Source organism: Chrysemys picta, chromosome 1 (genome assembly GCF_011386835.1).
Source record: "Chrysemys picta bellii isolate R12L10 chromosome 1, ASM1138683v2, whole genome shotgun sequence".
NCBI lineage: Eukaryota > Metazoa > Chordata > Testudines > Emydidae > Chrysemys > Chrysemys picta.
In genome coordinates, this window is record NC_088791.1 from 197374568 (window position 1) to 197388084 (window position 13517).

Genomic DNA, 13517 nt, shown 5'->3' on the forward strand with positions numbered 1-13517 from the left:
TTTAGACAATATAATTTGGTTGTCTCTAATGCAGGTAAAATATTATTAGCATATTCATCAACTAGATTGTGTACCTGCCCTAGTAAATTTTTATGATAATTTTCCAAGGCTGATATAATAGCAATCTGTTTTGGGGCATGTTACACATTTGGATTACCTTTAGATAATCAGGCTGAATTCAGCTGCTGAAATTTGCACATTAGCTTCTATTGTATGATTGTATCCATCATGTGTATGACATTCCACCTAGTCAGATGAGGAGGAGCCTGGCATCCAATGACATTTGTCACATCAAACTTTACTGCATTTCTTTCTTACCATATTTTATTACAGATCAAAAAATTAATTAAAAAATTTATTGCTAAGCAAGAGACTATAAATTTGGTAGTAGTGCCAAGTAATGTGGATATCGCAACAACAGAGGCACTGAAAATGGCTCAAGAGGTAGACCCTGATGGAGAGAGAACGCTAGGTGAGACATACTTTTAAAAATACAAATGGGGGGAAGTTAGGTCATAGAGTTCTAAATTCTTCCCACCCTGCCCCAACCCTGCAAAGAGTTACCTGCTATAAGGAAAAAACAAGCTCTATGGAATAACATGAATTTTGCACACTGATAAAAGGGAACCGATATCTAAAGGGATAGCATAATTTGGGGTCCTGCCACCATTGATATTATGGCTATAAATATATTGAAAACTGAAAAGATTAAAAGTTAATATTGTAAAAGCACTGCTATTAATTTGGTGTTCCTGGAAAAGGTGGGGGGAGGAGATAAGGGTTGGGAGTGGGGGGGAAACTTTACAGGACCACTGGAGAAGTCACTTTAGCATATGTTAGGGTTACCATCCGTCCGTATTTCCCCGGACATGTCCGGCTTTTGCGTCTCTAAATAGCCGTCCGGGAGGAATTGGTAACAAGGTTAAAATGTCCGGGGGGTTTTTCTCCCTCGCCTCCCTCCCTCCCTTCCATGCAGAGTGTGGCTGCTGATTGGGCGGCTAGGCAGATTGACCCACTCCCATTGGCCTCCAGCAGCCAGAGCCCTCCCCTGCTCCCTCCTCCCTCTCTCTGTAGTCCTGTGTAACACACAAACCGACCCACCTGGAGCCAGAATGGTAAGAGGAGTGGGGGGGACAGTCAGGGAGTGGGGGAGTGTTGGATGGGTCCCCAGCCTCCACCTGCCACCCCCCCTCCGTGCATCCCCCCCTCGGTGGGTCCCCTCAGTGCCTCTCCCTTGTCTGCGTGTGCTGGCTCTGGCAGTACACGCAGACAACTGCTGTCTGCTGCCCCCGGGTCCTAGTGCCCCCACCACTAATGGGAAGACAGGCTGCCCTTACCCTGCCCTTCCACCCTAGCCCTGAGCCTCTCCAACACCCCAAACCCCCCAGCCTTCATCCCCACACACCCTAATCCTCTGCTCCATCCCTGAGCCCCCTCCTGCATCATGAACCCCTCATCCCCAGACCCATAGCCCTCACCCCTGCATCCCCTCCTATCTCCAAACTCCCTCCCAATCCCCCTCCCTCTTCCCACACACCCCCTCCTGCCCTCAAACTTCCTCCTAAAGCCTGCACCCCCTCCCTTTGCACCGCCTCTCACCCCCAAACTCCATCCCAGAGCGTGCACCCCTCACCCCCTCCTGCACACCCACCCCCTGCCCCAGCCCGGAGCCTGCACCCAGCACCCAAACTCTATCCCAGAACCTGCACCCCTCCTGCACCCTAATCCCCAGCCCAGGACCCGCACCCCAGACCTCCTCCCCCCACCCAACCCCCCTCCCAGAGCCTTAGGCAGGTGGGGTGGGGGGTTCTGGGCACCACCAAAATTTCTACAACCCTGCCACCCATGCGAGTGGATAAGGGTCAGGGCAGTCAGGGGACAGGTAGGGTCCTGGGGGGGGGGCAGTTAGGGTATGGGGTTCTCAGCAGGGGACAGTCAGGGGACAAGAAGCAGGGGGGGTTGGGGTTCTGAGGGGAGCAGTCAGGGGGTGGGAAGTGGGAGGGAGTGGATGGGGCGGGGCTAGGGCGGGGCTTCCCCCCCCCCCCCCCCAGTGTCCTCTTTTTTGTTTGTGGAAATATGGTAACCCTAGCATATGTTACAGGGAACAGACCTGCATTGGGTGACAAGATACCCCCAATAGATCTTTCCCATCATTAATTTCTGTGCTTGTCTAATCTTCTCATCATATTACTTCCCAGGGATCCTAACAAAACCAGATTTGGTGGACAGAGGAACTGAGTCGTCGGTTGTCGATATCGTACAAAACCTTGTCATCCACCTAAGGAAGGGTTATATGATTGTTAAATGTCGTGGGCAGCAAGATATTCATAACAAGCTCACCCTGGCCTCTGCAATCCAGAAGGAGAGAGCATTCTTTGAGCAGCATGAACACTTCAGGTAGTTTTCAAACAGGCCAAAAAGGGCCTGATCCAAAGTCCATTGAGGTCAATGGAAAGATTCCTGCTGACTCCCATCGGATTTGGATTAGGTCCACAATGAGAATTATTCTCAAGCTTAGTTTGGGATGGGTTTTTTTGTTTGTTTGCATTGTCTGTGTGGTAGTCTTTTCCAAAATGCAAGAAAGAGTTTACATGTTAAATAACTTCTCTTAAATGCAACTTCTTTTCAGATTCAAGTTTGATTTAAGCCCTGATTCAGAAAACCATTTAAAAACATGGTGACCAGTAAACTCTGAAGTAGTCCCAAAGGAGTCAAGTAAAGCACTTGTTTTAAAGTGCTTTGTTGGCTCGGGCATTAACGCATATCGTTCTATTCACTGGAAAGTATGGGAAAACTCACAGGAAAGATATGGTCTGTGTCAGGAGAACGCTGTCCTCCACAAACTATTGCTCTTCAGCGTTTCATGCATAAAGATAATTTTTGAACCCGAAAGTGGTTCTGAATGAGTATCCCTACCATATATAGCAGTACATACGTTCTTATAATACAGCAATTTATGTGGATATTCTCATCTCATGATCTTTTTCTGAAGTTATGGATCTGAACCTTTTTCTGTTCTCAGTCTGTTCAGCAAACAGCTCATCATTTCAAATCTAATCTTGCACAAAAGAAGATTTGGCAGGATGTAGTGAGGCTACAGCTGCACCTTCACTAGCATTCCCCTGCTTGATCTGAAGAAACTGTATTTACCTGCTTTGTGTTGCAGAACTAGGGAAGACACTGCTCTCTTGTTTGGCAAATGCGAGTCTATATTTGTATTCTTTATTCTGTTTCAGAGTTCTTCTGGATGAAAACAAGGCTACTATCCCCATTTTGGCAGAGAAACTTACAACTGAGCTTGTGGAACACATTAATGTAAGCTAACAAAGAAACACTTTACATGAGTAACCATTTAAAAAAAAAATAGGACCCGATCCTGCAGTTTTGGAGGACTGAGCCTGTAAAAATTATTTCTATGAATAGCCTTTAATTACCCCGCCTGATGGCAATCTGGAAGTATATGGTCCACTATACTGAGCCTTGGCTTGGCAGTCAGGTGTAGATCTGGGCGGATAATTGATTTTTCAGTTCAGCTGCCAAACCGGGGGTATAATCAGGGAAATATTCATTTTGGTTCCAATAAAGTTTGGAGTTTGTCAGTAAATTAGAAAAGTCCAGCTGTTCCCCAGCTGAAACTATCGGGTCATATTCAGATAGTTTTGGGTTGACCGAAACTGCTTTTTAGAGTGAATAAATTATTCATCCAAAAAATTTTACTCAGTGATAGTCAGTTGACCAGTATTCTATTCTCAGATTTGCTGCTGACCTACTATTTAAACATGGATAAATCACTCTGTGATTCAGTGTTCCTGTCTTTAAAGTAGGGATTCTGATACTTGCTTTCCTTTGTAAAGCGCTTTGAAATCTATGGATGAATAGTGCTAACTAGAGCAAACTATTTTCATAATTGTCAACTTTTGGAAGCCTGAATAATTTAGATACAGTAAATATGAAATATTTTAGATACTATGTGTGCTTTTTATAAACAACTGGTTAATAATAATGGAAAGGTTCCTGAGATGCACTGGTCCTCTAAATAGGATGCTGTACTAGACCAGCAAAGCAACACTGCTTTTTTTTTTTTTTTAATGTAAGAGAAGCACCGAAGAACAACACTCTTTAAACCTTCCCCATTTTTTTCTCAGTACAGTTTAGTTTAGCCTGCAGAGCATACCTGGACTTTTAAGGGCAGTGCAAGATTCACTCGGAAATGTTCTATTTCTTTCAAAGAATGCAATTGTCCAAACTGTACAAGTATTGTTGTTTTTTCTCCCCTAGAAATCTTTGCCCGCTTTAGAAGAGCAAATAAACTTTCAACTCCAAAAAGCCACTGAAGAGTTACGCAAATATGGCAAAGGCACACCAAAAGCAGAAGGCGAGAAGTTGTTTTTCCTAATAGATGTAAGTATAAATATGTATTTGATTGTGTGGCACAGCAAAGAGAGCTGAACAATTACTAAACTTTCCTGAGCTTATCAAAATCAGGAATTTCAAATGAAACAAATTAATTTCCGCCATCAACGCTTTGTAGGGCTTTCATTGCTTACAACACACATAAGCCTAAGTGCATCCCTGGATTTAAACCATGGATGCATTTTGCTCATGGTGTCCAGTCTGATGATGTATTTTGCCCGAAACGTTCACAGAACTTAGAGAAGTGGATATAAAATAACTTACACGTATATTCCCTTACCCAAGCTTAACTTCTCTGTCCACAGCTCAGGCAGGTCTGGGGCTTCTTTTTCATCTCTGAGTTGGGAGAACCAGTCTACACTGCTTGCAACAAGCTTCCTCTGCCTCCGAATGAGACCTCTCAGCCTGTCAGCTGTTTTACAGACACTCTCAGGGTCACCTCCCCCCGTCACTTGAAGTTCCCTCCCTTTGATATAGTCTGTGAGGTCTCAGCTTTAGCAAAATAAAACCTGTTTATTTCACTGGCATCTGGAAGTAGCATCTCCCAGTAATGGCCCCATTGCTCTCTTAGTTGCTATGAAGGTGTGGTACCTGAAGCTGTCTGATCTGTTAATCCTAGTTTTGTTTTCTGCCTAGGACAATCCCCAATTCCAGTCTGATTTAACCGTTTGAGTTCAAGCAGGCAGCAAAACAAAATGGAACAGGGAAACCAGGTCAAACATAATATTCAGTAGAAATAATACAGACAATGAGCTCCTGAGAAAGCCAAGGGCTTTGGTCACATAATATAAGTTTCAGGACAACTCAGGATAGGGGAAGCTGAGATTACTACATTTACTCAAAGGTTTTAATCTTCATATCCACATATCTAGCTGGCCCCCAACAAAAGCACATCTCCCAGTATGAAAAATGAAACTAACAAAAGTAGGATAATGTATGGCAGCTTCTACCCAGCCTCGCTATTGTCATCGGGCTCTATTGCTCGCTCTGAAAAATCGTTAGTGCTAATTGCTATGATGGCTGCTCAGTGGTCTGTACGAAATGAGTTGGTGGTCTCAGCAGTTCTCAGGGGACAAGTGGCCACAGTAAGGAAAAAAGAAACCTCACAGTCCATACTGATTGCTAGCTCTCTCAGCAAAGAAAACCAAGGACTAAATGAGCATGGAGAAGGAACTACCCCTCCAGAACAGGGCTGAGGCACATGGACAGAATGCTGGTGGAGACGCTCGTACATCTGCTGTCCTGGCTGATAACTAGACAACTTCAGACTCAAAGGCTGTCAGGAGCAGTAAATTTAAAACAAAAAAGAAAAGAAAAAAAGAACAACTTTTTCAAAAGTAGGTGTTTAAAATTAGGTACCTCAAGCCAAATATAGGCACCCAAACAAATGGTCTGATTTTCAAAAATGCTGGGCACCCACCCACTGCCACGAAAATCAGGCCACTTGTATAGGTGCCTGAATCTGGATTTAGGAGCCAGTTATAGGCACCATTTCTGGAAATCTTGGCTGATGTTAGATCAGCTTTTAGGGTAAAGAGAAAGGGACAAAGGAGGTGAATTAAGATTTAGGTTGGGATTTTCAAAAGCACCAACGTGAGTTAGCAGCACAAATCCCATTGACTTGTAGAGCAGTTCAACGCTGGACAGAACTTGGTCAATATGACATTATACGTCTCAATGATTTCCATAACACATGTCCTCAGTTTACAAATATAAGATGCTGGTTCTGCAGACAAAAATAGGCCCTCAGCTTTGATACCTGTGTACACTGTACCTGTACCTTCATTGGCTCTGCATAAATCTAACCAATTGGAATTTAATAAAAGATTGCCTTTATCCACAAGGAAAACAGAATCAAGTTCACTCTTGCTTAGCTATGCTGCCTTTACAGAACTCAGAGTGTTTTTTCTAAATCTCATTACAGAAAATCAAACTGTTTAATCAAGACATCGTGAGTTCAGCGGTGGGAGAAGAAAAGTTGTTTGAAAATGAAATTAGACTGTTTACAAAAATCCGCACAGAGTTTCAAAAATGGGGGAAGATACTTGATGACAGTGCATTGACTGGTAAGTACAGGGGATTGCCTGTGAAGCTGCTATGAAATATTTATTTTGACTGAAGTTGTAAGACAGCTAATAGATCAAGATTAAAACTTGAAGTGATGAGAACTTATCTACCAAGAGTCTCAGCTGGTGTGAACTCACATAGCTCCACTGAAATCAATAGATTCCCTCCATTTCCATTGAAATCAATGATGCAAGGACAATTTCACCAGCTGACAATATGCCCTTCTTGATTCTTTGAAGACCTTACATAAATTTTTTTTCTAAAAGTCTATGGTTTAAAGTCTAGCAATTTATGAGTAATAAAATAACCACCTAAAGAACACCCATGTTTCACAGATAACCCAGTCTGCTAATTGCTTACTGAATCCAGATCTAAAAGGAGAAGAATGTCTCACAGAAATTGAACTTTAACATCAGCTCAAAACATTTCTAAACCTCTCAGACTACCCATTAATTCTTCCTCTTGGTGAACATGTAGCACACATTTCTGTCGAGCAGCACCTATTACTGTATGTTTTTAGCTGTCCGTGCATGTCTACATAAACATTGCTAAATGTAATTCTAAATGAATAGTTACAAAATTGATGCAGGGGTACATGTCACTGAGGGGCAACTACATTTAGACACAGGTGTTTTCTATGGTCTAATCTGTCCTATCCCACCACATACCCAGAGCCAGTTAATCTAAAGGTATTAGGTGAGTGAAAAAAGTAGGAAAACAGATGGAAAGAGGAGATAGCAGGTGAACACAAACACAGGGAAAAGAGAAGAGGAGAAAGCCAGTAAAAACTAGTTTCTTTATGATGTTACTTATTCCCTGTAAGAATCAGTTGAAATGCTTGTGTGTGTGTGAATGGGAGGTGCACCTGCATTGCATGTAAAATGGAGATAATGATACTTCCGCCTTCCTTGAGATCTACCCATGAAAAGCACGGTGTATGAGGCAGGTATTATTGTTTATATAACTGAAGTCATTGCAAAGTAAGTTCATCTAACAGTTCTAGCTGCAGATCATTAGAGAGCTGGAATAAATATTAAACATAGCAGATACATGGAATAGACAAGACTTACTAAATTATTTAAGTTTTTGGACTTTCTATTGTAAAGTACATTGGAAGATGTTTTTCTGGTTGACTGATTAATTTTACAAACCCCTATACACCTTCCTTCTAAAGTTTTGCCTCTCAAACTCCAGTCTACTTATCATTAAACACTGCAAAAAAAAATTGCAGTGTAGTTTGTGTCAAGCCCATAAGTTTCTGGAATCTCTTGGAACTTCTAGGAGGAATGGTCCTTAAGAATTGAATGCAGCATTACCTGTGCACCTCCTGCCTCCAGTCATGCATGATTATGCTATAATTTCTAAATCCACACATGATCAATCAAGATTGGACACTTTTTAATGCACTGACCAGGTAGACAGGAAAAGCCCTGCGAACTTTTGAATTTCATTTCCTGTTTGCCCAGCATGGAGAGCACAGGTGACCACGCAGAGCTCATCAGCACACCTGTGTTCTCCATGCTGGAGCTCTTTTGCAATCCTGGGACTCCATCATGGTTACCTGTGCTGATGAGCTCTGCGTGGTCACCTGTGCTCTCCACGTTGGGCAAACAGGAAATGAAATTCAAAAGTTCTCAGGGCTTTTCCTGTCTTTCTTTCAGTTAGTGTGTCTGAATTGAGCTGTTTCCATCAGCAGATATGGGAATTATAAAAAAGTTCATTTTCACTTGTACATGCGGATGTGAGGTACACATGTATCAAAAAGGGGAACAAATATTATGTAGGATGGCAAATTTCTCCAGTGTTGACAATGTTTTAGTGATGGTGTTGTCTGAGTGTACTAGAAGGTCTAGAGTAGACTTATCTGTGGCAGTTTTTCAGCTGCAGAAAAGATATCAGACTGATAGGAGTTGCTGTACTGGATCAGACTAATGACCATTGTTCCTGTTTCCATTAGTTTATATGTTCATCTCAGTGAATGAAACAGCTCATTCTTAAAAGTAGTAATGGCATATTTTGGCTCAGTTCTACAGAAATCAACTTGCTTAAATGATCAGCTGTGTACTAGTTCTTCCAGTCAAGTGTCTTCAGAAAAAAGAACTAAACTTTCACTTTAAATCCATAATTTTCTTTTATCAATTCATCAGATTTGGTGTCTTTAAATAGTGCTGTTGTTTTAATGTTATAGTTAGAAAAACTATACAACATGAAGTATGGAGATTTGAAGAACAGTATCGTGGAAGAGAGCTCCCAGGGTTTGTCAGTTACAAAGCATTTGAGACCATTGTAAGACAGCAAATCATGGCACTAGAAGAACCAGCTATTGAGATACTGAAGAAAGTAATTGGTGAGTTTCATTTACTAAGCTTATCCTAAGCTTTGGAAATATTGGGTTGTCTACATTTTGGTTGACATGGCAAGAGCCGTATCTTGGCTGCTTCAGGCAGGGGAAAATGAATCTGAATCAAACCAATTTCATGGCATGAGACAGATCTCTAGACCTCAATCCCTGACCTTCAGACTTTGAAAGTACAAATTCCTAAATCGACATTTCTGAAAAAGTTAGAAATCGACCACGATAGGAAAATGAAAGATCATCATAGATATGACCAGGAGGGATTAAAAACTGCATTGATGAGGCATAGCTCCAGGGCAGTGTCATTTGGATAGATATGGTGAATGACCAGTTTTCACAAATCTTGTATGACCAGTAGCTCAGTAATCACGTTTACACTGCTACCTTTATTTTATGTCTCTTTTCTCCCCTCAGAACTTGTCCGAAAATCTTTTACAGAAGTTGCCAAAGATCATTTTGAGGATTTTCACAATCTTAACAGAGCTGCTAAGGTGAGACACCACATGCTGCCCAGAAAACATACAAAATTATTGAAGATCTGGAAAACATGACCTATGAGGAAAGATTGATTAAAATTGGGTTTGTTTAGTTTGGAGAAGAGAAGACTGAGGGAGGACATCATAAGTTTTCAAGTACATAAAAGGTTGTTATAAAGGCAAAGATGAAAAATTGTTCTCCTTTTCTCCGAGGATAGGACAAGTAGCAATGGGCTTAAATTGCAGCAAGGGGGGTTTAGGTTGGACATTAGGAAAAACTTCCTAACTGTCAAGGTAGTTAAGCTCTGGAACAAATTGTTGGGGGAAGCTGTGGAATCTCAATCATCTGAGGTTTTTAGAACAGGTTACACAAACACCTGTCAGGAATGGTCTCGTTATTATGTAGTCCTGCCTTGAGTGCAGGGGACTGGACTAGATGACCTCCTGAGATCCCTTCCAGTCTGACACTGCTATGATTTTATGTAACCCAATATAAGACCAGCAATACTGAATGGCATAATATATTGTATATAGAACATCATGTTACTCCTTCACTCTTGATCAGTCAGTTGTTTGATGGTTGTACCTTTAAGCAACTTGTGGAGATTCCTGCAGACATATCACCTTTATGACTATGTTGAGGCTCAATACAGCATCGACAATCACTACATGCTGTATCAGAACATATTGAATGATCCCGTCAATATTTCCCTTGCCCTGCAAACTCATCCCTCGGGGGGTTTCTCACATAGTTGGCAGCACAAACACTCCTCTGTTGTTTGTACTCAGGGAACTCAAACGGCAGGCTTTTGGCTGTCCATGTCCACAAGTGTAATGGGGACACAGAGCAATGCAGCCTCTCCTGCCTGCTGACATGGAACCAGAATCTAGCACTTACTGTGTGCTCTTGAGAACTGTGTGACACCATGTCACATGTTACCTGTCACATGGGGCTGGTCCTATACTCACCTGTACCACCTGTTGCTTAGTAGATTTTGATAGTTTGCTTCCCCCCCTCCCTCTCCCTTCACAGGACAAAATTGAAGACATTAAAGACAAACAAGCAGAGGAAGCTGAAACAATGATCCGAGTCCAGTTTAAAATGGAGCAGCTTGTATACTGCCAGGACAATGTTTACAGCCAAGACTTAAAAGTTATCAGGGAAGAAACACCAAAGGAAGCAGCCAACGGTCTGAACCCGGCCTCCTTGAGTTTCAATTTTGGAACTGTTCCAACCCAGAACCACTCTGCCATTATGGAAATGGGTTATCACCTGGCGGCATACTTCAATGTGAGTTTATGGATTCCTACCAGTTTTTATTCCATTCCAAATCCTTCAGCATGTACTAATCCCGTTCCCTTTGCAGTCAATAGGAAGAGTTTTTAATTTAAGAAAACCCTGGTACCATTTATAAGGCATATAATTCCCCCCTCCCCGCTGTCCATGGCTAACATCTTTTTGCATTAACTGGAATTTTGAACAGCCGATGTAAAATGTCTATGGGCAAATTCAGAAGTGATGTGAAAGGCATGTACAGTATCAATGTACAGAATCATTATGTAGGGGTAGTTACAGGCTGAGTGCGTAGCATCTGCCTTTTGATTGCTTTTCCTGCCATAAGTCTACCTCACTTTTCAAATTACCCCAACTTTCATCAACTTAATGACAAAATTTATGCCACCTCTGAATTTAGCCCTACATCAACTCAGAGATTAAGGCCCTGATTTTTAGGTGAGTCATAGCCTGGTCTGTAGCGATGCACTACCGGCAAAATTCAAGTGCAATGGCACAAAATGGATGCATGTGGAGATACAAATCAATGCATTCATAATACTAGAGGCAGCTATTGAACAACCAGGCCTGTGTTCTCTCTCTCTCAGAACAAAATGGAAACTACATGTAGCTCCTGTTAGTAGAAGTGGTTATTTTAGCCATAGATGCTATGAGGTAGGGTGAAAAGGCAAAAGAGAACTTGCTTTTACATCATCTCTCACATACTTATGGTATCCTAAAGTGCTTCACTTGGCAATAGGTTAAATAACACTAGAGCAGTAAATCTGCAGCAAAGAGCCATTAGACACTCAGCATAGGGTTGCCAAGTGTCCAGTTTTCGACTGGAATGCCTGGTCAAAAAGGGACCCTGGAAGCTCCGGTCAGCAGTGCTGACCAGCCACTAAAAGTCCAATCGGCGGCGCAGTGGGGCTAAGGCAAACTCCCTGCCTGCCTTGGCTCCGCGTCCCCCTCCCCCCTCCGGCACTTAGGTGTAGGAGCAGCCTGGGGACTCTGTGCGCTGCCTCCAATCCAAGTGCTAGCTCCGCAGCTCCCATTGGCTGGGAACCGCAGCCAGTGGGGGCGGCGCCTGCAGATGAGCCAGAGCACAGAGCCGCCTGGCCGCGCCTCGGCGTAGGAGCCAGACAGGGACATGCTGCTGCTTCCTGGAGCTTTTGAGGTAAGCACTGCCCGGAGCCTACCCTCCCCCATGCCCCAACCCCCTGCCCCAGCTCTGATCCCCTTCCCATCCTCTGAACCTCTCGATCCCAGTCCAGAGCACCCTCCTGCACCCCAAGCCCTGCATCCCCAGGCCCAACCCAGAGGCCCACACCTCCAGCTGGAGCCCTCGCCCCCCCCCACTCCAACCCTCTGCAGCTCAGAGCCCCCTCCCGCACCCCAAACCCCTCATTTCCCAGCCCCACCAGAGCCCTCAGCCCCTTCCGCATCCCAACCCACAGCCCCCTCCCACACCCTGAACTCATTTGTGGCCCCATCCTGGAGCCTGCACCCACTGCTGGAGCCCTCACCACCTCCTGCATCCCAACCCCCTGAGTCAGCCTAGTGAAAATGAACGAGTGGGGGCTGGGCAAAGATATTCAGATTTGTGAGAGTAGAAAGTTGGCAACCCTAACTAAGCAACATTTTCAAGAGACACTATGCAGTTAAATACCATCAATTTTCCATGAGAATTAGGCTCCTAAGTTTGTCACTTCTGATAATGGGATTTAAGCACCTAAGTACTCTTGGAAAATTTTACCCTCAGCTTAATGATTTGAAAGGAGAAATGTTGGGCAATAGACTGAGATTTCTCACAAAAGTGTCCTTCATTTAAGTTCCTTCTGCTAGTCAGTCACCTTGAATAGCTTGTCTGAATTATAAATCGCTGCCTCTGTTGTACTCTCATTTGTTAGATTAAGAGGGAACTAGCTCAGTAAAATGCAATTAGCTTTCATGGTTCTAAATAAATGATCAAATCCCCACGATGACATCCGTTAAGGCTAGGGCATAGCACTAAGGCAGCCCTGTACTTCACAGGACTAGTACAAATAAGTTCTGGATACTGGGAATTGACTTTGGGCTGTGCCCATTTGACTGCTTGTGCCAGATGAGTTGATAATGTTAAAGAGGTTCAAGCTAGAATCCTAAGATGTGAAGTTTGTGATAAGTAAGTAGGTAGGACAAAACCTAATGTACTATGAGCCACTCCATTACTACCCCTCAGCAGTTTGTGGAAGCAAGTCAGCCACACACTATGGCTTCTGTGGAAGGAGTTTTCTTTACAACAGTACAGTAACTACTTGCTTAACGGTGTAGTTATGTTCCTGAAAAATGTGATTTTAAGCAAAACAATGTTAAGCAAATCTAATGTCCCCATAAGAATTAATGTAAAGGCGGGGGGGGGGGAATTAGGTTCCAGGGAAGTGTGTGTACACACACACACACACACACACTATAAGTTTTAAACAAACAATTTAATATTATACATAGCAATGATGATTGTGAAGCTTGGTTGAGGTGGTGGAGTCAGAGGGTGGGATATTTCTCAGGGAATGTCTTGAGGCTAAATGATGAACTAGCAATCGGCTAAGCCCTCAAGGGTTAACACATTGTTGTTAATGACAGGTATCAGAGTAGCAGCTGTGTTAGTCTGTATCCGCAAAAAAAAAAACAGGAGTACTTGGGTCACCTTAGAGACTAACAAATTTATTTGAGCATAAGCTTTCGTGGGCTACAGCCCACTTCTTCGGATGCATAGAATGGAACATAATATTGAGGAGATATATATACACATACAGAGGTCCGTCATCCAGGTGGCAATTTTGCAACAGAAAAGCTTCAAAAACAAACTCCGAGAGATTGCTGAGTTGGAATTGATATGCAAACTAGATACAATCAACTTAGGCTTAAATAGGGACTGGGAATGGCTGAGCTA

The 13517-nt window shown here is 43.1% G+C and overlaps 1 protein-coding gene across 1 annotated transcript in view; it reads left to right on the top strand.

The window, feature by feature from the left end:
• Positions 1-13517, top strand: part of LOC101943245 (interferon-induced GTP-binding protein Mx1-like) — a 38693-nt gene that overhangs the window by 21607 nt on the left and 3569 nt on the right. The window contains exons 7-14 of the mRNA XM_065577623.1: positions 334-472; positions 2199-2397; positions 3237-3315; positions 4279-4401; positions 6338-6479; positions 8669-8827; positions 9251-9327; positions 10346-10603. Coding sequence (XP_065433695.1) covers positions 334-472; positions 2199-2397; positions 3237-3315; positions 4279-4401; positions 6338-6479; positions 8669-8827; positions 9251-9327; positions 10346-10603 — 1176 coding nt within the window. The remainder of the gene's footprint in view (positions 1-333; positions 473-2198; positions 2398-3236; positions 3316-4278; positions 4402-6337; positions 6480-8668; positions 8828-9250; positions 9328-10345; positions 10604-13517) is intronic.